At 33.1% G+C, this 26,455-nt stretch overlaps 3 protein-coding genes across 7 annotated transcripts; all 3 read right to left on the bottom strand.

The window, feature by feature from the left end:
• Positions 1–524: 524 nt before the first annotated feature.
• On the bottom strand, positions 525–18,905 carry LOC116346670 (serine/threonine-protein phosphatase alpha-1 isoform). 3 transcript variants are annotated; one of them, XM_031776849.1, is made up of 8 exons: positions 18,295–18,903; positions 7,832–7,963; positions 6,921–7,137; positions 6,397–6,485; positions 6,064–6,260; positions 5,834–5,981; positions 5,587–5,652; positions 525–2,373 (listed from the first exon to the last, which is right to left on the bottom strand). In XM_031776849.1, exons 1-8 carry the CDS (start codon positions 18,341–18,343, stop codon positions 2,369–2,371), a joined length of 903 nt encoding a protein of 300 aa, XP_031632709.1. In that variant the 5' UTR covers positions 18,344–18,903; the 3' UTR covers positions 525–2,368. The 3 variants fall into 3 exon arrangements, with proteins under 3 accessions (XP_031632709.1, XP_031632708.1, XP_031632707.1); XM_031776848.1 differs by having other exon boundaries at positions 5,583–5,652; positions 18,295–18,902; XM_031776847.1 differs by lacking the exon at positions 525–2,373 and having other exon boundaries at positions 4,947–5,652; positions 18,295–18,905.
• Positions 18,906–19,820: 915 nt separating this feature from the next.
• Positions 19,821–22,011, bottom strand: LOC116346658 (kynurenine--oxoglutarate transaminase 3-like). Its single transcript, XM_031776829.1, has 9 exons — positions 21,816–22,011; positions 21,658–21,718; positions 21,506–21,595; positions 21,254–21,381; positions 21,056–21,164; positions 20,848–20,984; positions 20,504–20,780; positions 20,236–20,422; positions 19,821–20,169 (listed from the first exon to the last, which is right to left on the bottom strand). The coding sequence occupies exons 1-9, from the start codon at positions 21,971–21,973 to the stop codon at positions 19,946–19,948; spliced, it is 1,371 nt and encodes a 456-aa protein (XP_031632689.1). The 5' UTR covers positions 21,974–22,011; the 3' UTR covers positions 19,821–19,945.
• Positions 22,012–22,336: 325 nt separating this feature from the next.
• On the bottom strand, positions 22,337–25,121 carry LOC116346654 (kynurenine--oxoglutarate transaminase 3-like). 3 transcript variants are annotated; one of them, XM_031776819.1, is made up of 10 exons: positions 24,844–25,121; positions 24,437–24,582; positions 24,264–24,290; positions 24,042–24,192; positions 23,707–23,834; positions 23,542–23,650; positions 23,340–23,476; positions 22,984–23,260; positions 22,736–22,922; positions 22,337–22,669 (listed from the first exon to the last, which is right to left on the bottom strand). In XM_031776819.1, the coding sequence occupies exons 2-10, from the start codon at positions 24,580–24,582 to the stop codon at positions 22,446–22,448; spliced, it is 1,386 nt and encodes a 461-aa protein (XP_031632679.1). In that variant the 5' UTR covers positions 24,844–25,121; the 3' UTR covers positions 22,337–22,445. The 3 variants fall into 3 exon arrangements, with proteins under 3 accessions (XP_031632679.1, XP_031632680.1, XP_031632681.1); XM_031776820.1 differs by lacking the exon at positions 24,844–25,121 and adding an exon at positions 24,653–24,812; XM_031776821.1 differs by lacking the exon at positions 24,844–25,121 and adding an exon at positions 24,660–24,812.
• Positions 25,122–26,455: the final 1,334 nt, after the last annotated feature.

The raw sequence follows: 26,455 nt of genomic DNA, 5'->3' as shown, positions 1-26,455 counted from the left end.
GTGTTTGTTTTTTTTCTTAATTTTTTTTAAATCTTATTTAACTTTTTTGACTACGAGTTTTGTTTTTATTTTTTTAAATGCCAAACAAGAATAAATAATTTTATCTCACAATGTTGTGTGAATATTGAACAACAAAACAATCGCTTTAAATTTAGATTCGCTTTGTCTCCGAAGCGTTGATCATCGTCCTATCATCGTTCATCTGGTTCTTGAGATGCGTGTGAGTGTGTGTCTGTTGTGTGTCTGAGTCTGAATTGCTTCTTCGTCAATTTTTCGTTTGTTTGTTATGGATGTGTGTGCCTGCATGCAGTTGTTTCAAACCAATCGTGATTTTTTTTTATTACTTTTACTTTCATTCATGATTGATTCAGAGATATTTTAAGTAGTTATTACGAATGAGACTTTTACTTTTGCTTTTGTCAAGTAATAATTTGTATTTCTTATTAATTTTTTGTTTGTCAAATAAACGACAACATTAAGAATATGACCATCATATTCTCATAATCTATTTATACTATTTTGAGTTGATTATCGGCTAAATTTTTCAGTGTTTATTTGTTGTTATTGTTGTTGGAAACTCTGTTACTTATACAATAGATTTTATCAATTTTCACTTGATTTAATAGAATTGTGTTATGTAAATCTGATCGCATCGATTGAAGATCGCTGGCCATTCCTTGCTCTAATATTGAAACTCGACTGAAATTGCTGATGTCATTGAGTGTGTTGTATGTGTGTGTGATACGAAATTCGTCGTGATCCGATGGAAAATCGGAAATTGATTTGTTTTGTGTGGCGAAAATAATATGCGGTGACGACGGGATTTCCAATGATCTTCATTCACAAAATAAATCGCCTCCGTTTCTTGCACGCTGATCCCGCGATTTTTACTTATTGATGTGTCAATGAATGGCATGTGAACTACACATTTATTAGTTTCATTCAGTTTTTGTATAACTTTTTTTTTAATTTAAAACCTATTTTATTTGCTCATTTGTTTTTGCATTTATTTTTTTTTTATCTCAGCTCCATCTCGTCCATCTTTCGTCTAATACATAGAATTACATAATTAATTATTCATAATATAATATATTTTTTTGTTGTTTTTATTGTTGAATTAGTTTTAACGTTTTTTTTCTTCGTTTTTTCTTTCTTTCATTCATTATAGTTCTTCGCCTTTAATTGGATTTTTTTCATTTGTTGTTGTTGTGTACTTCCATTCAATTTAAATTTCCATGCTGCTCTTTGTGTCTCTCAGTGTGTGTTTTTTTGTGGATGTGAGTGGATTCTCTGCTATATATTTTATTATTATTTTATTTATTTATTATTTTTTTTACATATTTTCTTAAAATGAATTCTATGCAAAAAACTGAATTAAAAAGATGCGAGGATTCAATTTGTTTTGTTATTGTTTATTTGGGATTTTGTGAACAAAATGAAAATGCCTAAAATTGATTCATCCGCGCGATTGAACAGGTTTTCTAAAAACAGAAGAGAATATATTTGTTGGCAAAAAAGAGAACAAAAACATATTTGTTTGTGTGGAACGAATGATTTGGTTGGAATTGGTATTCTTTGGCCTGTTGAATGTGTTTATGAACAGGTGCCATTATGCTGAATGCTAATTATTATTTTTTTTTGTATCTATTACAATTGTTACTACAACATTTTAATTTATTTTTTTTTCTCATTTAGTTTAGTTTATTTTCAAATAAATATCGTTCATCAATTATTAGTTTAATTATAGTATTTTTAATATGTTGTTTGCTTGTTTTTTTTTATTGTTGTATCTTTGTTACAATTTGTTGGATTTTTGTTTAACTCTTCAATGATTTTCCATAAATTAGTTTCAGCTAATAGCAATAGTTTCACCATTCTGATCCTTACTCTCTCTGTCACTCGGTCAGCCATCGATCTCATTGACTGTCTGTGTCTGTGTCTTGATCTCAAAATGTTCTATTTTGTTTCATGTGTGTTTGTGTTTGCGTGTGTGTGTGTATTTCATTTTTGCATACAGTTTAGTTGGTAATAGTAGCTTCTTTGTTTCACTTTCTTAATCATTCGATACTCTGTTCTATGTGATTTTATTAATTTTTTTATTCTTTTGTTTGCTTTCTGTTCATTTTTCTTTTCATGTTCTTCTCGCCTGATTGAAATTCGCTACGACACATATGCTAAATGTTTTTCTGTTTAAATGTAAGCTTACAATGCATTTTGGATTGTTTTATTTTTTCTCTATTTTTTTTATTTCGGTTTGTTTTTGTTCATTATTGGATAGTTATTGCTGCCATGTTTGTGTGTTGTGCGTTATGGAAATTCATTTGAACCGCGTGGGGGGATTGATTTGTTTATTTTCTTTTATTCATTGTCAATCTAAATGAAATCAAATGGAAAGCAATTAATGATTATGAAATATACATATAGAAAATATTTATTTTGTTTGATTTGATTTTTTTTTAAAGAAACAAAAGAAAATATAAAACAAAAAAAGAGAGAATAGAAACTATGTACGATAAAAAAATGTGATAAAATGGAATTTTTTGAGTTAAGAAGAAAACAGACGGAAAAAAACGTTTTATAAATCTTTTTTTGGTTATTGTTGCCATTGCATTCTGAATGTGTTTTTTTTTTATTGATTAAATTAAAAGCGAATTGATGAAGAAAATATCTTGTTTGCAAAAAAGGGCTTGATTTTGATCACTGAAAATTCTCGTTAGTGGAAAATAATAAATCGAACGATGAACTTAAATTGCTTATTAATTGCATGACATGAATAAAAGCATTGTGAATGAATGACATTGATGGCAAGAATGTGTTCGATTGATTGAGTCTTTGGTATTTCGCTCGTTAAGTATGCAATAGAAAATGAATAGAAAGAGAATAGAATAAAAACGAGAATCTTCTACAGCAATTTAATTGAAACAACTACATTTCAACAAACTAAATGAAACATGCGCGATTTGCTTTGAATCGCAAAACTAGACAGAATAGATGAATAACATCAATTCGAACTTTTGTTGTACTCTACTCAAATAAATCACAAAATTCGATATAAATTTGTCAAAACACATTCCAAATTTCAAGTATACAGAAGAGAAAACTCTATTTGAATGCATAACAGTAACAACAACCAGAAAAAAGTAAGGCGCGTGTAATTTTTTTTTCATCGTTATTTTGTTCATTTAAAAAGCCAGAAAAAATTTAACCCAACAAAAAACGGTTCGCTTTGATTTCATTTTTGTCAAATCGCATCGACTATCAACGAGGGAGTTGAATAAAAAAACGTCTAAATAATTTTTGTGTGTGAGAGTGTGCGTGTGTGTGCGTGTGTGGTGTGTGTGCGCGATCACGGGTGAATAAATCGATGCAAATTGCATACAAAGACAAAAATGAAATGTTGGTTATTCGCAAAATTTCAAATGTCTATATCCGAATAGTGGTCACCATAAATGGGAGCAAAATTTCTCAGCGCGAAAAGTGTGCTCATTTTTGTTTTCTTTTTGCTATATGTCTTTGTGATTTATTTCCGAAGTTATAATATATATATAAAACAGTGGGCATACATTTAACGAAACTGAAACATATACATATAACGAACGGTATATTTCTAAATTAAAAAAGAAGAAGAAAAAAAACTATATAAAAAAGATAGTTTTGTTGGCGTTTCGACGAACATTTCACCGAATGCAACAAAATTAAATAAAAATCCAAAGGGGATCAAACAAATAACACATCATAACCGAATATGGTGATTCTTCAATAGAAAAGAGAAAAAAACACCTTAAACGCCATACACAAACACACAACAAAAAAGCAATTAAATATCTCGAACAAAAAGATCAGATTTTTACCACAAACAAAGAAGAAAATGAACCAAAGGTACTCCATATGGTGTGGGGGAGACACGAAAAGAGACACCGGCACAAACAGCCGATTCGAACGATACACAACGATGACACACGGACTTGAAACAAAACATTTTTTTATGCGGTTACTGTTGTTTTTGTGCTGATAAAAGCAGTTGTATTCTTTAAACTTTGCGTGAGTGTTTGGCTTTGTTTGTGATATGAAAGAGAGAGTGTGTGCGAATTGATTTCATTTTTTAATGCAGTAGATGTAATGCCATTTACGTTGTAATGAGTAATTGAAAAAAAAAATGGAAGAAAAAACAGTGCGGAATGCGCGCCGTGCCGAGATGAGAGAAATATTGAAACAACCTAATTGCATGGCAACAAACTTAAAATGCATTTGCGCTGAATGTGCCATGGATATTTTGTATTATTGGGCGCTGTGAAATTGTGCCCAAGTGCACAACTTTTTTATGGAGCTAACGCTAAGAGAAGAAGAAAAAACACACGAACAATATGCGCGAACATTTCTATCCACTTTTTCATGATGCCATATAAATACATTAAAGGTGTCTGGCAACACACCATTAAAATCGAATTGAATCTATAACAACATTTCGATATTCATAATTTTCTTCATTTTCACATCGTCGCATCGAATAAAATGTCCGATATAAGGATGTTGTCGAAGCAAAATCTTCATTTCTTCTCTCTCTCTCTTTCTCTTTTTTTAACAGCTACTGTCATTTTCTATTCTGTAGGCACTTATATTATTTTGCATATTATCAGAATAATAGCAGTATCGACGAAAAAAACACGCAGCGGAAGATATCGATGGCATTAAAACAAACAGCAAACAAAGCGCTGGAATTTGTGTGCCATTTTTATTAGCATTTTTTTTATCACAAAACAAAAGCAGGAAACACACATCGATAAAAAGTTTTTTTTAAATATTAACTCTGTAATAAAAACGTCGTTTTCCGCTTATATTCAATTGTGTGTGTGTTTTTTTTTAAATAGTTTAACATTTTATTCGATTCATTTGATCGGCGAGATTAACAATAGAAAAAACAATTTTAATTTATTAAAAAAAAAAACTAGAATAACAAATATCCGTTTTGAACGGGCATATTTTTTGAAACCAGATGCTTTATCTTAAAAATTGTTGTAAAAACGCTATAACTTGATGGTGTGTGCGATTGGAGAATTTCCTTTTTGAGATGGCATTTTGAGATGAAATTGAAATTTGAAAAATACGCACACGTTTCGCAAGTGAGCACACGGTAAACGCATGATTTGATTGAAACAACAAAAAAGAAGAAGAAATAAACATTGAAAATCGACGAGATGATAGAAGGCTATCAGTTCTAGTTACTTTTGTCTCCTTTCCTCTCTCTCTCTTTCTGTCGGTGTGTATGTATTTGTCGAATAAGATTAACAACAACGATACCGCGCTGTGTGTGTATGTGTATTATATGCATTTTTGTTGAACGTTTCTTTTTTTCTGGTTTTATAAATCGTAGTAGTAATAAGTGTAGTAGTTATATATATATTTTTTCGGTTTGTTTTCTCTGTTTTTTGTTGTTTAAATAGTTTATGATCTTTGTAACTGTTTGTGTAAAGAATTCTTTTTTTTTCTGTTTGTTTGTTTTCGTTTATTTCTTTTTGTTTTTATTATTAGCGCCACGAGGTGGGGTAATAGGTCTTCCAGTGTAGTTGGCTCCATACACATACCTACGTTTATCGGCAGGCTTCAAAATTTGGAACGAGCACATCAATGAGTCATCTACGGACATCATGGCTCCTGTTATTTACCAGTTTTTTTTTATTCCAACCGTCAAATGTCATCATCGATCCGGGGCACAAACGAGAAGAAGAAAGAAATGCATTTAGAAAGTGAAAAAAGGTGTCACGCCTGAGCGTCCACGTTTAGTGTCAAATGATTAGATCATCTTTGCGGCGTTTATAGATGACCGACAGTTTACCTGCATTGTCGAATTCACCACAGTAATTTGGAGCTGAGAACAACGTTACCAGTTGTCGCTTGGCAAAGAATTCATATCCATCTTCTACAACTTGATGAGCTCGGCATATCAAATCGAAATCGTTTTTCTGAAGGAATTTATTTACAACCTATTTTGAACGAATCGAACATGAATCAATCAATGGATTCCGTTTTCATTTTCTCACGTGTTTATTTCGACGATAAAATTACCTCTGCACCAAATGTAAAACTAACACCACGATCATTTTCACCCCATCCCATCGTATCTTTGTCTGGATCTGACCACAATAAATCGCACAACAAACCCTGGTCTGGTACATCTGTTGGTCGCATGATTCGACGTATTTGTTCCATTGAAGCAAGATCAGGACTGAGTCCACCGTGACACGTGAAGATTTTCTCATCAACTGTATGGCAAATAAAGCAATTAACGGAAGTGCAATTAGCTTATGCTTTGATTTATATGGTTTGATGGTCATTGAAACTTTTAACGTTGTTATTATGTTTTTGTTTTTTTATACACAAAGTTGTGCATTTACGTACCAATAGCAGCAACTGGCAAACAGTTAAAACAGTCTGTAAACGTCTTCCATAACTTTATAGTGTAGCGACGTTTGCACTCATCATAAAATCTGAAATTGTATTTGGATGATGCAAGGCACATTGAAGCAAAGACATAGAGAAGAAAACACAGAGAGACAAACATTGGCAAACCATTAGGAGTAAGAAATATAATTTTTTTCGATATTAAACGAGACGTTTCAATTAAAAATGAATTAATCGACCGTTTGGTGCTAAAAATACACCAAATATGACTTGGCTCTCATTTTTTGCCTGACAAACTGTCATATTTGTTTCAATTAATTAGAACCATCAATTTGCGTAATTGATCGTAATAAATGTCTGCGTCTTTGCATCGCATCAATGAAGTCGGATCAATTTATTCGTTTTAAGTTAAGATATTGTCGTCGTTGTTGCAACGACGATAAATTCACAACAATACAATTGAAACATAGAAAAAAAAAATGCGAATGCAAGATAATTAACAATTGAAACATTTAACTTACCCATAAATTCTGTTAATGCTAGCGCATTCATGATTCCCCCGTAACAAGAAGAAATTTTCCGGGAATTTAATTTTGTATGCCAATAACAGGCATATCGTCTCAAGTGATTGTTTTCCACGATCAACGTAATCGCCTAAAAATAGGTAATTTGATTGTGGCGGAAAGCAACCGTATTCGAATAAACGCAGCAAATCGTAATACTGTCCGTGAATGTCACCTGCGGAATGGAAAACGAACAAAAATAAATTATCAACCAAAAATGAAATCGTGCAACGGTAAGAGACGTGTATTCAAAAAGACGGATGGAAAGCGGACACCGGCGACAAAAAAAGAAAGAATAGCCATCATTAAATCACATCAAATAAAAGCGAAAATGATGTCAATCGCCTTTTGGAAACGTGCGCCTGTAGACAGCTGTGTGCGTTGAACAAGAAAATAAAAATTTCAAATTGGATTACATAGTCTCGTGTTGCCGCATTTTTGTGCATGCATGAATGTGTGTGTGTGAACTTGTTTACAACTTTAAATATTTAATTTGAAGCGTTTTATTCTCCATCTTGTTTCATTCGTATGCAAGTCTCGTCTCTCTTTTTTCTGTAGTTCTTGTTCGGAGGACGCAATGATTATTAGTTTGGTCCTTGGTCGAAAAATCATATGGTAGGTCAGCAATCGTAACAAACTTGAATTTTATTATAATTAGACAGGTTCAACGAAAAATCGATTTTCCCCAGGCACAAACTTATCACACCATCATTTATTCAATACAGAGCACACGTCACCATTTCCCACGACGGAAACGTCAAGGTTAAATATGTCTCTATGTTTGTTGTTGTTGTTTTATTTAATTATAGGAAAATCGATGGTTACCATAAATAATAGAATATCAGATTAGAAAATCGTATCATACATACCACATATTTTCAGCGGAGCTTCCAATTCTAACAGAATTGGCTGTGACAGAAATATTTCACGTGACTTAAGGCATAGATTTCGAATGTCTACCTCACTAAGCTGAACATTTTTTCCAGGTCGTGCGCCACGTACTATTCAAATACAACGAAAAAATTGAAAGATGAAAAAAATTAAATAAATCATAAATCAACAATTATTCAAACGAATTTCAATAAGATGCCGTAATGGAATGGAGAGTTTTGGTGTTAACACTCGTTTAATATATATTGAAAATTAAGTAAAACACCATTAAATTTGAGTCAACTAATATTAGTTGACTCAAATTTAATGGTGTTTTACTTAATTTTCAATATATATATTGGAGTCATCGTATTTGTTCATCAATTTTATAATACTCGTTTAATGTTCGTTTATTAAATTTAAGTCACATATTGATTTTGTTTATATATGAAAGTTCGTTTCATTCAATTCAAATAAACGAAATATTAAAAAAACACGCGCACAAAATTGTTTGAATTAGTAAATTCCACTTTGCAGCAAGCATTTCCTCTCCGTAGTTGTCGTTGTGCATAGCAATTAATAATAATTATCAATATAAAACTGATTGAATATGTTTATGTATGTTCATTCAATCAGTTTTACATCGGTTTATATTGATGGATGTATATTACGCATGTTGATTTTATTGAATTCTGATGCGCGTCAAAAATATCGAAACGAAATGGAAATGACAGCGCGTATAATTGTTGAAATTCTCCGGGTCGTTTCATTTTCAATCACTTTGTAAATACTCAACACGATATAAATTAGTTTAACGACACTTTCTTTTTCATTTTGGTGGCAATGACGTTTGTTATTTTGGTTATGGTTGTTGTTGTTTTTGTACACTATAGTTTAGATTAAATTGATTGAATTTGATTGTGTGGGCTGGTAATATTTTGTTCCTTAATTTGGTTGTGTGTCATGAATGTGGAACACATTTATATGTAATTCCAAATATGTTTTGTGATATTTATTAAATATTCGTGCTCAGAGCTCTTTTTCCTCTCTCTCTCTCAAACATGTTTAAAGATCTGTTAATCCACTCAATCTACACGTATTTTCCATCAATAGATGTGATCCGTTATCGATTTTTGTGTTGTTGCTGTTGTTTGTTTGTTTATATTCTGTCCATTTATCCTGAATGTATCGATGCTAGAAACACGCTTCGATCAAAGTACACCAGTGCAAATACATAATAAATATTTAAGATTGTTTTCGCTCTTGTTCTTGGGATCTTTTTTGCTCTTCGCATGTGAATTGAATATATCGGGCAATGGAATTTAAATATAGAAACCGAAAACTACGAACAAAAAAATATATACATTATTTCAAATCACGTAGCGATGAACGTAATATGCTTTTTTTCCTCTCTCTCGCCTTCTTCAAAAATAATTTCGTATAAAAAAAAAAGTGTAGTAAGAGAGTCTCATTTTTATTGGTCTTTATTTATTATTGGAAGTTTTGTTTAGCTTTGCTGTTGTTGTTGTGGTTAATTTAAAACAAACTTGTGATGTATTTTCGCCTTGCGTCCAAGCAACAATAACTTTTCAAATGAGACACAACAAACTTTTTCTTTGCTTTTTCATTCGCCTTAATATATCATTTATTCCTGAACATTAAATTGCACTCGAATATATTTAGAACATTTAGCACTTCGAATGCATTTAAATGAATGAAGAAAAAATAAAACGCCCCAGCATAACGACGGCATATATACAGTTTTGTTGATTTATTGCATTCATTAAACCGATTTTGTGTGTCCTTTGCCCATGCAACGTCACGAGAGAGCGGAAAAAACAGAAATACGTCAATACATTCGAAACTGTAAAAAAAAATTGGATATGAAATACGCCGTTCGCATCTCATGTTCGCCGGCATTGTCTTTTCCTCAATTAATAATAAAACATTGCATGATTGATATAACTTGTTAAGTAATAATTTGCCATTGTACATTCACACTGTGCGGCTAACAGTAGCGTCCCAAAGTACACTTTCAGAATACGGTTGTTTTTTTTTTCGAAGCGTGAAAAGCGATAGAGAGCCGAACTGAAAAAAGCAACAAACTCATTTCTCATTCAGTTGCGAACAAAGTAACATGGAAACAAGCACGATGTAAAGGAGAGAAAAAAGCATATTCGCTGTTTGTGCGCTCGCGATTTAAATGCCTGATGATGCGAATATTAATGATTCGCAAATTAGCATATTTCGACGTCGTCGTGCTACACGAACTGAAGCAACGAACGAAACAGCGTTAGAGTTTGCAATTGCATAATCTGTAAATGACAATTCAATTTCAAATTGATCATGACGGAATAAAAGGGGAAACAACTATCATTTGCATATTTTCCATGCAATCTACATTTTTTTGCATCGTACATATTTCGCCCGCGTATTTTATTGGTACGATATGTCGCCAAATACATTAATTTTATGATTTTTTTACGCCGTTGCAAAAAAAAATGATACGATTTCGCTTGCACATGAAAAGAAATCTAAAATATTGACTGGCAAAAACCACACGGGCAACCTCATCACAAACTACATGCTGGTACTAAGACGCACCAGCGCAATAATGATAATAACAACAGCAGTAGCAGTAGAGAGAAAAAACTATCGAAGTTTTCAAATTGATTTGCATTTGAACTGACAGCTTATGCAGATTCTCTTGTGCTTGTTTTGCGTTTCACGTTGTTGTATAGCGCAAAAAGGGTTTCATTTCGCTTATATGGTATAGGCAAACAATTATATAGTTCGATGTACATCGAATGTGAGTGAAACAGGAAGATAGGAAATCAATTAGTTCGATTGTTTGTTGCTCATCAATTTACATGTATCATTTATATGCAGTATGATTTTACATCGATATGTATTCGTAGATCCGATGATGATTGACTCTGTTAAAAAGCATTTGCGCGAATAAAAAAAAACAATGCAATGAATCAGCTGCAAAAAGCAAATGGAAACGAGGGAGAAACACAGAAAGACAGAGATACATACAGAGTATGTGTACAAATAAAATCACAAAATACATTTGCTCAAGGTCATACGTAATCGGTATATCGATATCGATACTGGAGGGCATTTAAAAAAAACATTCAATCGTTACAATTGTTTTCATTCCAGATAAAGAGAGCGAGCGAACAAGAGAAAGGATATATTCTCGACTGTTTTTGCATGGGGTATCATTTTTTTTCTTTTCAATTTGATTGTCATTAAGTAAAATACTTATCGACACATCCTGTTGTGACCGGAGAGAGATCGTTTCTGTTCATGCACAGTGCAACACACTGTGAAAATCAGCAAACAGATGTGCGCCTGTAAATTGAATTAAAAATGGTACACACATTCAAATCGTATCACCGATTGACGGAACGATGGGCAAACATCAGTCAATTGCATCAAACAAACGAATCGCTTGTTTCATAATCGGCAATTTATTTTTATTTTATTTCTCTGTCTCTCACTCGTTGCGATATTGTGTCTATTTGATCATGGCACATTATTATGTTATTGACAAACAAAAATGAAAGAAAAGAAATGATTTTTTTTATTTCGTTCCTTTCGAATTGCCCCAAACAACCTTAAATAACGTCTCTTGTCACTTTTGATTACAATTTATCTGTGTTTTGCATCATTCTATTTAATCACCTGTTTAATATATTCTGTGTACACATAAAATGGGTGTATCGTGTGTGTGCAGCGTATTTAGCTTGAGTTTGGCTTCAAAATTCGTGTGCTTCTTTTTGTGATTCATTGGCTTCGCCAATTGTGTCCATTGTGTGTTCACGCGGTGTCTCACATGATTTACGTTCGACCATTGAACAAGAAACGTGCCAACTATTTAGCCTATAAATGTAGTCAACGAGCGTACAATCTCTAGCTCTCTTACATTCTTTTCAACAATGCCATTTTTGCTTCGGTGAAAAAGTCATTGAATGATTTGAGAAAAAATACGACGATGACAACGACGACGACGACGACGATGATGATGATGATTTGAACATATTTAATACATAAAATGTGACACAAACACATGCAAGAATAAAGAGCCAACGATATCGTCACTACCGTTCATTGTGTGATGTTTATAATAAATAAATAAATTTGCATATTTCATTGAGGTTATTGTGTTTACTTTCGGCAAAATAATGAATTAAAAAAACCGCCCATTTACAATACAACACACAATACGTTTAAATGTAATCATCAATTTTGCGTTGTATACAGTCATAAATCTTTTTCGCTTCTTTTGTGCGGGCATATGCCAATTCCGATTTTCAACGCGAGCATGATTTTCATTTCGATTCTCTGTTTCCCATTCAAAAACGAATACGCAAATAATATATATATGAACGTTGTTCCGGGCGTTATAATATTTGTTACCTGTGTGAACAGCGTGTGTGCAAGCCTGACAACCGAAATTATTTGTTTGCTCGATAAAGCTCGAAGCACAAACAAATATATTCTAACGCAGAAAATGAAACATATTTATTTTTTTGTTTCGATTTTGTGTGTGTGCGTCGTCACGAATCATTTTTTTGTTTGTTTTAAGCCACATGTTACAATCTCGAATTGACGCAATCCAAACGCGATGGATGGTCGAAACAGTGTGAAAAACCATAAATTAGTTGAAATGTACGAAAATGTTTTGGCCAATTTTAGGCATTTTACCATTGAAATCACTTCCTCAAATTGCCATCTTTTTTCCGTAATAAATACTCGCCAAAAACGAAAAACAAATCGTTATAATGTTTATTATTCTCATGTTTTGGTCACAAAGCCATGCTAATGGATTAAGATAACACATCATAAAATATACACATCGTTCTTGTATCGCAACTCTTTTTTTTTGTTTCTACTTGAAAAATCGTCTTGATGATCGAGTGCGAGCACAAAATGAGAGAGAAAAAATAATAAGCATCAATTAACATTTGCTGCTACATCGTATCGACTCATTTATGCCTAAGCAAGTTCGATACAATTTTCAATGAAAAACCACGTCCGAACGAATGTGACCAAACCTTATATATGAATTATTGAAATTCATAAAATAATACGAAGTGCATGTGTATTGGCGAGACACGGCAAATTGCATGCCTCATTCCAGCACAAAAGAAAAATACGAATAATTAAACAGCAACAGCAGCAGCAACGCCAGAAAAATATAGTGAGAAATGATTTACAAAATTCATGTATAACTAAAAACGGACGAAGTCAAGAACAAACGTCAATGCACTTCAATTAAAGCAAAAAAGAAACTTGGTTTTTTTTTTAAATGCGTACACACAAACGCTATATTGGTTGAGACTTTCTTGTTCTATGACTCGCGAAAGAAAATTATAGAAGAAAAAAACGAAGAAAAAATTAAATGTTTCTATTGCTATGCTTAGGCTTCAGCCATTCATTATCGTTAATTAGTTGGCCCACGTTCTGCAATTTACGCGAGAATTTGAAAAAAACAACGAAGAAAAATGTATGCACGTATAAATATAATAAATGTGTTGCCTTTCATTCATTCCATTGTTCAGCCGGTTTGTGCTGTGAAAAGAAACATCCAATTTCATCGTTTTTTTAGAGAGAGATTTTTGTTAATGGATGTGATAACTTGAGCAGAAAAAAACACAATAGAATTTTTCAATGCATGTATGTGTAATAAAATGAACATTAAATGTGACATAGTTGCATGTGAAAATAGCTGATAGAATGAGAGGAAGAGACAAAAAGATTGCGCGCATCCAGTGGAGTTCAACACGTCAAAGTCGATAATTTCTTGTTCGCCTTTAATTAGTTCATTATTATTCATTGAATTTATGAAAATCGTTGTGTATTTGTGCTAGTATACTCTTTTTGAATCACGCGGAATCATTTCAACGTGAATTTGTTTTTTTTTTTGGATGATGAATTCGAGAGCACGATGTGCACTGAATGAACGAAATAACAATAATGTTGTTGATATTTTATAATTCACATCAAATCAGACGGTTTTAGTCATTTGCTTGTTTTATTATTATGAGCTTTAAAATGTTATTTAGCCGATTTGAAGGAGCTTATCGCACCACGATAATCACAAACTAATTTCAAATAACCGTTAATTAAAGTCATTTGGACGGTTTTTGTTGTCATTGTTTGTGTGTCTTTTTGTCTGTTTCGAAATGGATGAAAAGCACAGAAATCGAGCTGTAAACAGCTTGTGCAGGCGCATATGGAATGCGATCAATGCTGAAATCATCGACAATTTGCTGACACAATAGTAAGAATAGGAGTGTCATCGTAAATAAAATCGATACGAGTTTATGACTTTGATTAGCTTTGAATGATATGAACATTGAACAAAAGCCATTTCTTTTTGTTTTGATTCGACCCGGCGGTGGAACATTTCTATTTAAGCAAGGACATATCGTCAATTTCAAACTGCGATGAAACACAAGTAATCACAAAAAAATGTTTCATCCGATGTTCAACACGCATTAAATCGCGATTGAAGCTCATTTCGTATGGATTTTCTGCTTTCACCTTGAAACATGACAACTGTACAGAGGCTTAAGCATGAGAATACAGTTTTACCAAAGGATTCCGTGTTTGCGTTTTTAGACGCAAAACGACATCACAGCAGGCGCGGAATCTTACACACCAGCAGAAGCAGCAGTAGAATTGGATATTAGCAGCCGTAACAGCACTGGGCAAAAGGCAATACAGATTGGATGAGCTGCATGAAAGTGGCGTCATCATTCAACACACAGTACACGATTGCCACTCTTTCCCCATACACACACACACACTTGAATTCGTTTCTTCATTTTGCATTTACCGCATCATGAGATGAGCGTGCAAAAAATGGTTTAACACCGTGTTATATGTACGGTTGTCGTTGGTTTTTATTTTACTTTTCCTTTTGACTCTCTTTTTCTCGATTGTTGTGTTTTTTTTATTATATGGATATGTGTCTGAAAAAGCAAAAACAAAAAATCAATCTGAGAATAGAAAACTTCTCTCCATTTCTCTGCGTATTTGCTTTCTATATGTGATGAAACCACTGTCCAATTGCTGGCACACGACATTTATGCACATAAATTTTCCTTTCAAACTCTTTCGGTTCGTACGATTACAGTGGATTACAGCTTACATTTTTTTTTTTCATATTTGTTGTTTGATATGAGTTTCGTACGGTTGAGTTTGTTTTTTGTTTATTGCACTGAAGAAACATTATGGAAATCGTGACTTTTTGGCATTATTATTCAAATAAATTATCTACACAAACGAAACTATTTTAAACTGATCGTTTCGTGATGTTCTCGATATTACAGAAAAAATAATCGGAATTTTCTTTTTCTCCGATGTATCTGGAAAAAAGTCAATAGAGAAATTTTTGTTTGCTGTTGTTTGAATGAAACAAACGAAACAAAAAAAAATAATCTAATATGAAAATAATAAATGAACATAATATAAAAAGTTGGAAAGTTGGAAATGAGAGAAATGCTAAGATTGGCAATAGAACTGGCGTGCACATACAAACAAGTTTTCTGTTTGTTACATATTTGAGCCGTGAGATGGCAAAAGATGACAACGACGACGACAATGATGATTATTATGATGATGATGATGAGAGAAATAACTCGATATGTACGAATGTGAATCGATCTATAAACCGACTTGGGTCGTCATCAATATATATATGAATATATATGAATCACACGAGACGGTACGAAGGCAATTGAATTCATTATACATATATACATATGAGCGCGATGAAAACCACACAAAATCATATCGCATCATTACACAGAGCGAACAAGTGCGTAGGAAGCTATCATGATACTCGACAAAGGCGCGTTGTATTAAGTGGCTTCCATACAGACAACTGCTGATGAGCAAGAGATTGGCTCGCGTCATTTAGAAAGAAAAAACAACAAGAAACAGAGAGAAATGAACAGAACAGAACGAAACCATTAACATTTTTGTATGGTTCTAGCATTTTTCCTTCCATCGAACGAAAAATGTTTCTTCTTATTTAGTGTGTGTGTGTGTATGTGCTCTCTTTTCTTTCGAATTCTTTTCCCCCTATTGTATTCCATATTCTTGATTCGAAACAACATGAACAAGTGATAAAATAGATAGCACGGACACAGAACTACTGGCGTACCGTACAGAAGAGGACAAAGTATGGATTCTCTACAATATATACATATATACTACTACTATACGTAACTTGAACGACGTCAATATCAAATTTTCACTTGACATTTGTTGTGGATTTTTTTTATTCCAATTTTCCTCAATGTGTCTGTTGTTTGCATGGGTATTTCGTCCGTTCTCATGAAAGTGTCCGCATCTCATTTCTCTACATACAAACGTTTTTATCTGGTTCTGAGTGCCTGTATCAAAGAGGAAACGTGCATACATACAACGCGACTTTTTGCTGTTGCTCCCTTGATCCGATAGAGAGCAGAGCGCCTTAAAAGGTTTTGTTCAACCATAATCGGGACTCTAACTGAATTGACTTTTTTTTGCCAAGTTGTTCATTTTGGTTTCCGATTGCAATAAAAATTGATTGGAATGGGAATTCGCAGGCAGAGAAGAAATTTTCACAAAAATTCATTCGAAGACGTCGATGTAAATGTTTTGATAATGAATTGTATAAAAAATATATTCTTTTCCTTGACATACATTCTAGGCATTATCCTCAATTTGCTTGTTGTACAACAACACACATTTGCCTATAGCATTGAGCATTTCTTTGATGGATTTAGTCATCAAATTAAATTGTTTTTATTTTTCGAATCTTCTTCTTCTTCTTTGAATCGCTCAATATTTTTTTTTCCTTTATTCAAATCGAAACTATTGCGATTGAAATGATGAAAGAGCAAAAATCAAAACAACGATAAAAATGGCAAGCACGTCATTTGAGTCAGAATATGATTCATAAAATGAAATGCCAAATGTATCCATCGGTGGTGAATTGATCGTTGCGGAAAATTTAGTTTCCACGTGAAAACATCGAATTGGCAATTTGACCATCGTGTATAAATAAATAAAAACTTGCTATGGTCGATAAAATCAAAATGCTCTGATCCAGTGCGGAAAAATAGTATACGATATATAAATAATTCATATATATTCGTTGTTACTTGTCTGTATTGTTGCTGATGTATACAGACATATATCGTTATATATTTATAATAACAAAAAAAATTTAATCCAACAACATCACATTGAATGTAGTATGTACCACACAAAAATATTTCTCTATACAATACGCAGTCACAGTAATATTAACAGCATAGCATAACGAACTTCAAACTCACTCGTACATCGAACGATATATATATTTTTTAAATATGTACGCACACATATACGAAAATGTAAAATGGTGGCGCAGACAATTTGGGCATTGAAGGCAGGGAAATCATTTAATATAGCGTACATGTGTATATGTATCTTCCTCTTCTTCTTTTTTTTTCTTCACTCGTTTCTTTTCGCTTTGCTCTTCATTCGAAAAAAAGAAGAATTGAAAAAATGTCACAATCTTGAACTCGACCAAAGTGAAAAATAATAAGAACGACAACAGCGGCGCGCTCTCACACAATCAACATAAAATAATGAAAAAAAATGAAGGAAATTTGTACTGAATTTGCGATTAGATTTGTTTCAATTTTTCTCATTATTTTTTCTTCGTTAAAATCGCGTAAATTCCATTTGATTTCCACGCAACGTTTTTTCTGCTTCTGTTGCTTGCTCGTCTCCTTTCGTTTTCTCTCTGTCATACACCGTGTACAATTATAATTATATTGTGCGGTATCATAGTGTCTCCTTTCTTCTCGTTGCTCATTTACTCAATGTTCGAATTTTCTGTCACATATACATTACACATACAAACATTGAGTCAGTAGCACTTTTTCTAAAGTTGACTTTTATTTCATTTTTTTCTTCTTCTTCTTCGTTTCTACGCTCATATTAGATGCACTTGATTTTATACAACTTCAAACTTCTGATCAATGTTTTATTTAATAAAGTTGAATTTCAATTTCTTTTTTGCGCTCACGTCATTCCTTGATTAAGTCTCTTGAAACTCTTAGACATTTTTATTTTATAAATTTTTTTTCGCACTTTGTTTTACTACTTCATGGTCGTCATTCGCAGAATTTGAAATCGGTGGCGAACGAAGGAAGAATAAAAAATAACGATTGGTGCGGTTTTATTGCCGCATACACATGCACATAACGTCTCTTAAACACGAAAAAAAATTTCTTCTTTTTTTGCTGATTTGTTTAAATTTGATATGTTATATTTTACGCGATTTTCCATTTTAAGAATTAAAACCATTCCGTATTACGCACACAAAAATTTTTATTTTCACTTTACCAAATGAGATAGATGAAACAATAAAAAAAATAACAACAACGTAAATGATTTTGAAACCCACCTTCCAATAGTTTTGAAATTATAGGGTCAATATCCACTGCCTCTGACATATTTGCTTTTTTTTAATTCTGTATTTGAAAAGTTAAATTGTTTCTTTTTTAACTCTGAGCTCTTGGCTTCTTAATTCGAGTCGTGTGCTCGTGTTAATTGAGCGTTTCTAAAATCGATGTTCAGCGATGTAATTCTCTTTGCACAAGTAGATGCAGCGTGTTTCACAGTGTGAATTTAAAAAAGACAACACCACGAAATGAAAAACTGAACGATGTCGATTTATGGTTAGAACTGCTGCTCAACTTCTCGTCGTATTTCTTCTTTTTTTTCTCTATCTCTATCGTTCGGTGCTTTTCCGTTTTCTTTGTACGTTCGCTTATGTACGATTTGTTTGTTTTAAAAAAACAAAAATTAAAACTGAAGAAAACTGAAACTTTGCTTTGTTTTTCTTAATAAAATTTGTCGAACGACATAAACTTAAAAAAACAAAATTTACGGACTGTAAATTGCTGCCTGATTAACCACGAATTATGTACTATTGGATTTTAATAAATATGGCGGACTGTTTGTCAAGCAGCATTTTTTCCTTATGGCCCAAGCGCAACTCAAGTTCGAAATGCACGAACTACGAATTTTTGTGTGTCGCTATACACACCACGGTAGATATCATCTATACACCGATTACCGCAACAAACACACAACGACCAGTACACACAGGCACAAGCGTAGCACACCACTCACGGTTCACAGTAGACACAAAGTGTGGTGTGTGTGTGTGCATGTAATCGTGTGTATCGTTCGACGTTGGTTATGTTGGAGAAATATATATACAACGGCTTTGGTGAACATAATGGTCGCTTCACATCGTAATGTTGTGATGGCATACAGCACACATGGAAACACAGCGATGTGTCAATTGGTAGCGCGACTAGCAGTTGTACACCGCAGTTCGTCTTTAGTGTTGGCATTTAGCGCGTTTTGCGTTTTGTATTCGTTCGTTTTTTGTTCAAATGAAGTAGAACAAGAAAAAAAATTCATCATACAAGGCGTGTTAAGTGGTGAAATTCCAATGAATGCGCGTTCAATAAAAAAATTATATTTCATTTATGACAGACGTATTTTCAATGATTTTTCTCAACATAAATAATTGATAGATTTTATCAATGAATTAAATTATTGAATTTTTCATTGAAAATTTAAAATCATTGCATGATCTCATATCTTATAAGAGCATTGAAGGCATCCATTGGATTTGCGGTAGAATTCGTTTCATTCAAAAAGAATGTTACCCCTCCGTATAAGTAGAAAAGTTGGATACACGGAAATCGAAGTGGTATTCGTGTTGTCGATGGAATAGGGAAAAAATATAATTGCATCGCAGTAAACGGAACTTGGATACAATTTCAGATGGTTTTTGTTGGCACGGAAGGAGGAAGTAATACTTCACCGGCGACTCTATACATCTTCGCCTTCTGACATGCGTACAATGAATAATTTTTTACAAATTTCAATGTGTACCAATTTTTTTATGACCGAATTGGCCTTGATTAAACAGTTAGGCGATTTTTTATTGCGAAAACCAAATCAAAAATAATTGATTTTATTCATTTTTTGATTATCTTATTCGTTGAAGGAAAACAAAACATTTCTTTTTATCGTTTTCACATTTTGCCAGTCCATTTTTTTAGTATGTCAGCTGCTTTGTGTAAATTTTCTTCTTTTCGAACGAAACAAAATCGTACACAATTTTCCATCAGCGATTTATTGGCTGCGTTAAAAAATGCAGTTGGCGGTATTGCTTGTAAACCGATGTTCTTTATCATCCACTTGGTGAATTTATAGTCCTTCTGTGCGTCCGGTTCTTGGCTTAAATCAACTTTATCTTCTGTTTTTTTTTTCGAGAAAAAAATACAACTTAATAAATAAAAAATGATAAATCAAATTGAATTACCTAAAGCAGACCAATCGGCGATAATGAAATATCCTCCTTGTGGAATGATCGGTTGCATTCCAGATTTTTTCAAAACATTGATCATAAAATCACGTTTTACTTGTAGTTCAAGTCGTAAGACATTGAAATAACATTCCGGCGAATCCAATCGTTTCAATTCCACTTCAAAGACGGTCGCAATGGCTTCCTTGAATTCAAATGAAAATTTAATACAAGAATTTTAACACATGAAAAACATAATTTCAAATAAAAAATTCAAAAAAGCTACTTGGAGTGGTGTTGGTATACTGGCGACACAGTTTTGATGAACGAGATGTAAATGGGAAATTAAATTTGGTGGTCCAAGAGCCCATCCAGTCTTCCATCCTGTGACTGCGAGCGCCTTTCCTGCTGATCCAATTGTTATGGTTCGTTCCCACATCCCGGGTAGAGAACAAATGCGAACATGCTCATTGTCATCATAAACCATCCACTCATACACCTCATCCATCACACAGATCACATTGTATTTTTTGCACAAATTTGCAATTTTCGTCAATTCTTCACTGAATTTTTTTGAAATAAAAAAGATTTAAACAATCGGCATTGTATAAGAAATTAAAAATTACACACCGACTGAACACTTTTCCACACGGATTATTTGGTGTATTAATAACGATTATTTTTGTTTTGTCATTGAATACAGCTTCTAGTTCGGCATCATCAAGAACGTAATCAGCCGACGTGATAATGTCACTGGCGGGATTTTTCTAAAAAAAAAAGAAAATGGTGCGTTATCAGTTCTTTTGTCGGACATTTAAAATATTTTCAAAGAATGTACCAAGCGAAGTGGAATATATCGCACAACACCTCCGCACATTTTGACCACTGGCTCATAAGAATCAAATGCTGGCTCAATAATAATGACCTCATCGCCTTCGTCGATGTGACTATGAGAAAAAAATGGCATTTATGAAGATGTATTAGATGCATGTGTCGACTTGAATTTATCAAATGGATTTTTTTTTCAAAAATTTACCTATGAATGCTTGCATAAAGTGCTTCATATGCACCAGCAGTTATAAGAACTTCTGTATCCGGATCTATTGTTCTATTAATCAACTTTGAATACAAAGATGATAATACATTCACCAGACGTGGATGACCCTAACAAATAGTATTAAGATAACACAAATATTGAATCCCATTCTGTCCAAATGTAATCACTATCTACATTGACATTTAACACCACAAAATTTTAATACACATACTATCAATTTAGACTACTTACAAAGTCTCGAGCATATTGATTTAACATATGGTCGGCATTTTGTGTCGCGATAGCCAATTGCTGGGTAATATACTTTGGCACTGGTGAATCCTATTAAAAAACAACAAAAAATTTAAATTATATACACACAATTGAAGAATGACATAACAAACCGTAAAACCGTGAGCTAAACTTAACGGCTGATATTTCAGAAACAGCTGAGTGTATTCATTCCTATTAATAGTGAGAAAAAAAAATCATATTAATAAACATGGAATCGAAGATGAAATGGTCAAGCAGCAAAAAAAAAACGTTGATTGAATGCACATACCATACACTTTGCGTGCTACCTTGCCAACGTTTTGGTAATTGAAACTTATCTGCAATTGATTGGTTAGACATTTTGCGAAGCGATGGTTCTGTATTGATCGAAATCGATGTCAATCTGTTGGTGACTTTTGTTATACTGCTTAAGCATGTGCGATACATTTTTACTGTGTTTGCACTTGCTACTCAGGTTTATTACTCTATTCTGATTTGTCATGAAATGTATTACAATCCAAACGATTATAGTCTGCTAATGAAGATAAGCCTGCTGATTGTGCGTGCACACACTTTCTCATTTTTATAATTGAAAGTTGTAATCAACTTTGTTTCAGGTTCCATTGTTTTACAATTCTTTTTTTCATTTCGCTAACAATCACGTCACTGTCAAATGCATTGTCAAGTTGACTTGAGAAATAAAAATAATGGTAAACATTCCAAGATCGAAATAATAATACTTTCAGATTGTCTTATCAACGACGGAAGAAATTTTTCCATACAAATTCAATATATTAAAACATATTTGCACAAGCGATAATTTTTATTTTATTTTTGCTCGTCAATTTACAATTTCATTGCGTAATTAAAAAAAAAAATGTAAACAAAACAATTAATTTTTGAATCTTGGTGTAATGGTTCATTCTTTGTTAACCCAGTTTTTCAAAATATCAGCAGCTTTTTGTAGGTTCTCATCCTTTTTGAAAAAGCAATAACGTACGAAATTCTCCATCAATGTTTTATTGGCGTCACTGAAGAAGACAGACGGTGGAATGCCTTGTAAGCCAACGTTCTTGATCATCCATTTGGTCATCCTATAGTCTCGTTGTGGATCTGATTCAGTGCTCAAATCAGCTCTGCTTTCTGTTTAACAATAAATAGCAATGTCATATAATGCGGCACCATAAATAGCGATCTCAATTGCCTTACCTAAAGCTGACCAATCAGCGATCATGAAGTAACCACCTTGTGGTATAATCGGTTTCATTCCAACTTCGCTTAGAAATTTGGCCATGAAGTCACGTTTTTCCGTCAGTTCCACAGACAATGAATTGAAATAGCAAGCTGGCGAATCCAAGCGCTTAAGCTCAGCTTCGAATGCAATTGCAATTGCTTCCTGAAAATCAACAAATGTGAGCTATAACAACTATTTACGATGTTTTTCCTTTTGATCTTACTTGGATTGGCGTTGGACATGTATAGACACAGTTTTGATGCACCATTTGCAAGTTAACCATTAGATTGGCAGGACCATATGCCCAGCCAGTCTTCCAACCAGTGACACTAAACGTTTTACCCGCAGAACCAATTGTTATGGTTCGTTCCCACATATCAGGCAGAGTACAGATTCGAATATGTTCATTGTCATCGAAGACCATCCACTCGTAAACCTCATCCGAAACGCATAAAACATTGTACTTTTTACACAAGTCGGCAATTTTGGTCAATTCTTTTCTAGAATGTCGCATAATTTATTTGTAAAAAGAATGAGCACACATTTACTAATTGATGACGAAATGAAGGTGATACAAACCTATTGTAGATTTTGCCCAATGGATTGTTTGGTGTGTTGATAATGATCATTTTTGTCTTTTGATTAAACAATCCCTCTAGTTCAGCGTCATCGAGAACATAATCACCGGAACTAATGACATCTTTGTCGGTGTTTTTCTGCAGAATCAGTCAGCGGATTAGATTTTTTTTATTTTGAAAGTGCAATGAAATGGTATATTTACCAATCGAAGAGGAATGTAACGTGGAACCCCACCACATGTTTTCACCATCGGTTCATAGCAATCGAAAAATGGTTCAATGATGATGACTTCATCACCTTCATCAACATGACTATCAAATGAAACAGAGTAAGAAATTTGTGTTTCCCCGAAATCAATTAGACCTACCCTTGAATAGTCGCATAAAGCGCTTCATATGCTCCCGATGTTACCAAAACTTCAGAGAATGGATCAATTTTACGATCAACCAGTTGCGAATAAAGTGTTGACAATGCCTGAATGAGGCGAGGATGACCCTTTGTAGGAAAAAATAAAGAATTTATGAAAATCAATTCAATTCAGAATATAATTGCGATGAAGTAATAAGCACTTGTTGAACGTCGAAATTGCAGAAAAGTAGAAAAGTACTACAAATTCTTATCTATTGAAGTCTCGATTAATTTGTAATGGACGTTTTCTCAATTAAATCGTAAATAAAATTGATAACAAAATGTTGGACTTACGAATCCTCTTGTATATTGATTCAACAAACAATTCGGACTGTTTGCTGTTGCGGCCAGAGCATCAGTTATGTACTGTGGTACTGGATAATCGGTAAAACCTTGCCCCAAATTAAGCGGTTGATATTTTAAAAAAAGTTGGATGTATTCATTCCTAATTGACAAACGAAAAAAGGAAATGCACAAATATGATCGTGATAGCAACTAAAGAATGATACGACTTACCATACGCTCGGTGTTTGACCCTGATACCTAAGAGTTGATCAGAAGAAAAGAATGGAAAAAATGGAAATTAATCAATGCGTAATGGATCGGAATGGAAAATGAATCGAAGGAATGGATCAGGAATGGTGAAGTAATGGAATAGTAATTTTTAAGTAAGTAAGCCTCGCTGATACCGCTTTGGTAATTGGAATTTAGCATCAATCGATTGACTTGACATATTTCGATGCACTTGTTGATTTGACGTAAAAGCTGATGTGGTTTTGGAAACGGTTTTCAACACACTGTTGAACGATATTCGACGAGCTAGCGTAAAAATCATCTGAAAAACCACAAACATCATCAAAAAATTTATATGGATTAATTTGATTTGTCACACGCATATTGAGTACATTTTACATTTGTATATGTGTTTATTGGATTCTGAACAAATGATAAGACAAAGTCTGAACTTAGATAATGGCAACGAACAAAAAAACTACACAATCCTTTTTACACTAGTGCTGCTGTCTTTTTTTACATTTGTGTCAAAGGTTTATTTAAGCAAAGTTTGACGTAAATTATGCGAATCGTTAATACGTACTAAATCATGGAATATTTTATTTATAGCTAGACCGTGTGCTCGTATTTGTTGGTTGTTTTGTTGATTTTTGATAAGTTATTCTTATATTTTCGAGTGGCTATACTTAAACAATGTCCAGTGTACTTTGATGATATTTTCAGGAGACTTTGTCAGCTACTTTATGAGCTTTGCCACACAATTCCAATAAAAAAAATTCAACAATTTTATTCGATTCGCGATAAAATAAATTACAATTTTAAAATTAATTGACTTTCGGCATTTCGAAATGTCAACTTGGCTTTCCACTTTGGAGACTATGAAACGAAACGTCAAAATCAGATGATACAATCGCGCTTTGGAGATAAGCTAGAAATTGAATACTTTCACATTTGAATATGAAGTTATGGACTGTTATTCGATTTGGACAGTTGCAGTTCATACCAAATGATTTTAAAATTCATTTTTCTTTGGAATTTTATGACTTTTTAGAAAAATTAATTTAAAAAAATTATTCAAATATTCTCTTGAATTCAGTAAAGAAAAAAAAATGGTATTTAAAATAATAAAAATCAATAATTTCATGTGGTTGGAATTGAAATATTAAATTGACCATATTGAATAGTACTTTAACTTTTTCGAAATTCGGTATGGTAAAACTAAATTATGTATTTGAAATAATACCAAATACCGTTAACCCAATAATAGCGCACTTCTATTCTATTGTACGCACTGGACCATTTCATTTCCAATCATACCATCGACATCGACTATTTTCGAGACAGTGTCGCATCATTACACTCCGTCATTTGCGGGAACTCCATCATTTCAAGTGATTTTTTCGTGTTTCCTATTAAAAAATTCATCAAATAAAGTTTAATATGCGCCATACATCATAAATGAGTTGAAACTGTTACTTTAACATTTTAAAGCGATCGTATTAATTTAATCGAGACTGCTGTGTTGTTGTGCTTTTTCGAAATTTGTTGCAGATTTAGACTCGACATTAAAATGTTTTGGACTTTTTACCGAAAATAGTAAGGTAAAGTGGGGTGAAGTGATAAGTGGGGTGAAGTGATAAATCGCCATATTTTCAAGGGTAGTTATCTGAGAGGCGAACCATATACCGTACAGGATAGTTTGAGCTGTCAGCTCATTTTATAGACAGCCATCGAAGTGTTTGCACGCAAATTAGTTGCTCTCGCGAACCAGTCCCAAAAATGATCGTCAAAAAGTTTTTCTCAGTCTCTCTGCCAGTCATGATTTTTGAGAACATTTCCGGTGCTCAAAGCAGGCAAATATGTTTTACATGTAGGTTTAATGAATATCTAACTAAATCCAAAAGAATTTTGAAAGTATATCATATAGTTTCGATTCCACGTCATTGCGCACAAAATGACGTCGATGGGGTGAAGTGATAAATTTTCGGTGGGGTGAAGTGATAAATTCCATTCGAAATTTGGTGACATGTTTTGTCGGAAATTTAGTAGATATCAAGTGTTAATAACCATAGTCCATAATAAATTATTAATAATTGGGCTTTAGGTTTTCGTGAACCATGGAATATTCTTGAAAAATCGAAAAAAATGTAGAAATTTCTCGAAAAAATCCATATGGATAACGACAGAAGGTTCTC

Source organism: Contarinia nasturtii, unplaced genomic scaffold, assembly GCF_009176525.2.
Source record: "Contarinia nasturtii isolate CC-2019 unplaced genomic scaffold, AAFC_CNas_1.1 Cnas_scaffold_1627, whole genome shotgun sequence".
NCBI classification, from domain to species: Eukaryota; Metazoa; Arthropoda; class Insecta; order Diptera; family Cecidomyiidae; genus Contarinia; species Contarinia nasturtii.
Note: the sequence above shows the minus strand (reverse complement) of the source record. Positions and strands in the feature narration are given on the sequence as shown.

Bases quoted from the DNA above. Each gene is read 5' to 3' on its own strand.
- LOC116346670 (XM_031776847.1), bottom strand. From the start codon at position 18,343: ATGTCAGAGGCAGTGGATATTGACCCTATAATTTCAAAACTATTGGAA. The intron at 7,138-7,831 runs GTATGTATGATA...TCCATTCCGCAG, and splicing joins AGCTCCGCTGAAAATATGTG to GTGACATTCACGGACAGTAT. The intron at 6,486-6,920 runs GTAAGTTAAATG...ATACAATTTCAG, and splicing joins AGCATTAACAGAATTTATGG to ATTTTATGATGAGTGCAAAC.
- LOC116346658 (XM_031776829.1), bottom strand. From the start codon at position 21,973: ATGTATCGCACATGCTTAAGCAGTATAACAAAAGTCACCAACAGATTG. The intron at 20,781-20,847 runs GTGTGTAATTTT...AAAAAAATTCAG, and splicing joins TGTGGAAAAGTGTTCAGTCG to TGAAGAATTGACGAAAATTG. The intron at 20,423-20,503 runs GTAGCTTTTTTG...TTTGAATTCAAG, and splicing joins GTATACCAACACCACTCCAA to GAAGCCATTGCGACCGTCTT.
- LOC116346654 (XM_031776819.1), bottom strand. From the start codon at position 24,582: ATGATTTTTACGCTAGCTCGTCGAATATCGTTCAACAGTGTGTTGAAA. The intron at 23,651-23,706 runs GTAGGTCTAATT...TTCATTTGATAG, and splicing joins CTTTATGCGACTATTCAAGG to TCATGTTGATGAAGGTGATG. The intron at 22,923-22,983 runs GTAAGATCAAAA...GTTGATTTTCAG, and splicing joins CATGTCCAACGCCAATCCAA to GAAGCAATTGCAATTGCATT.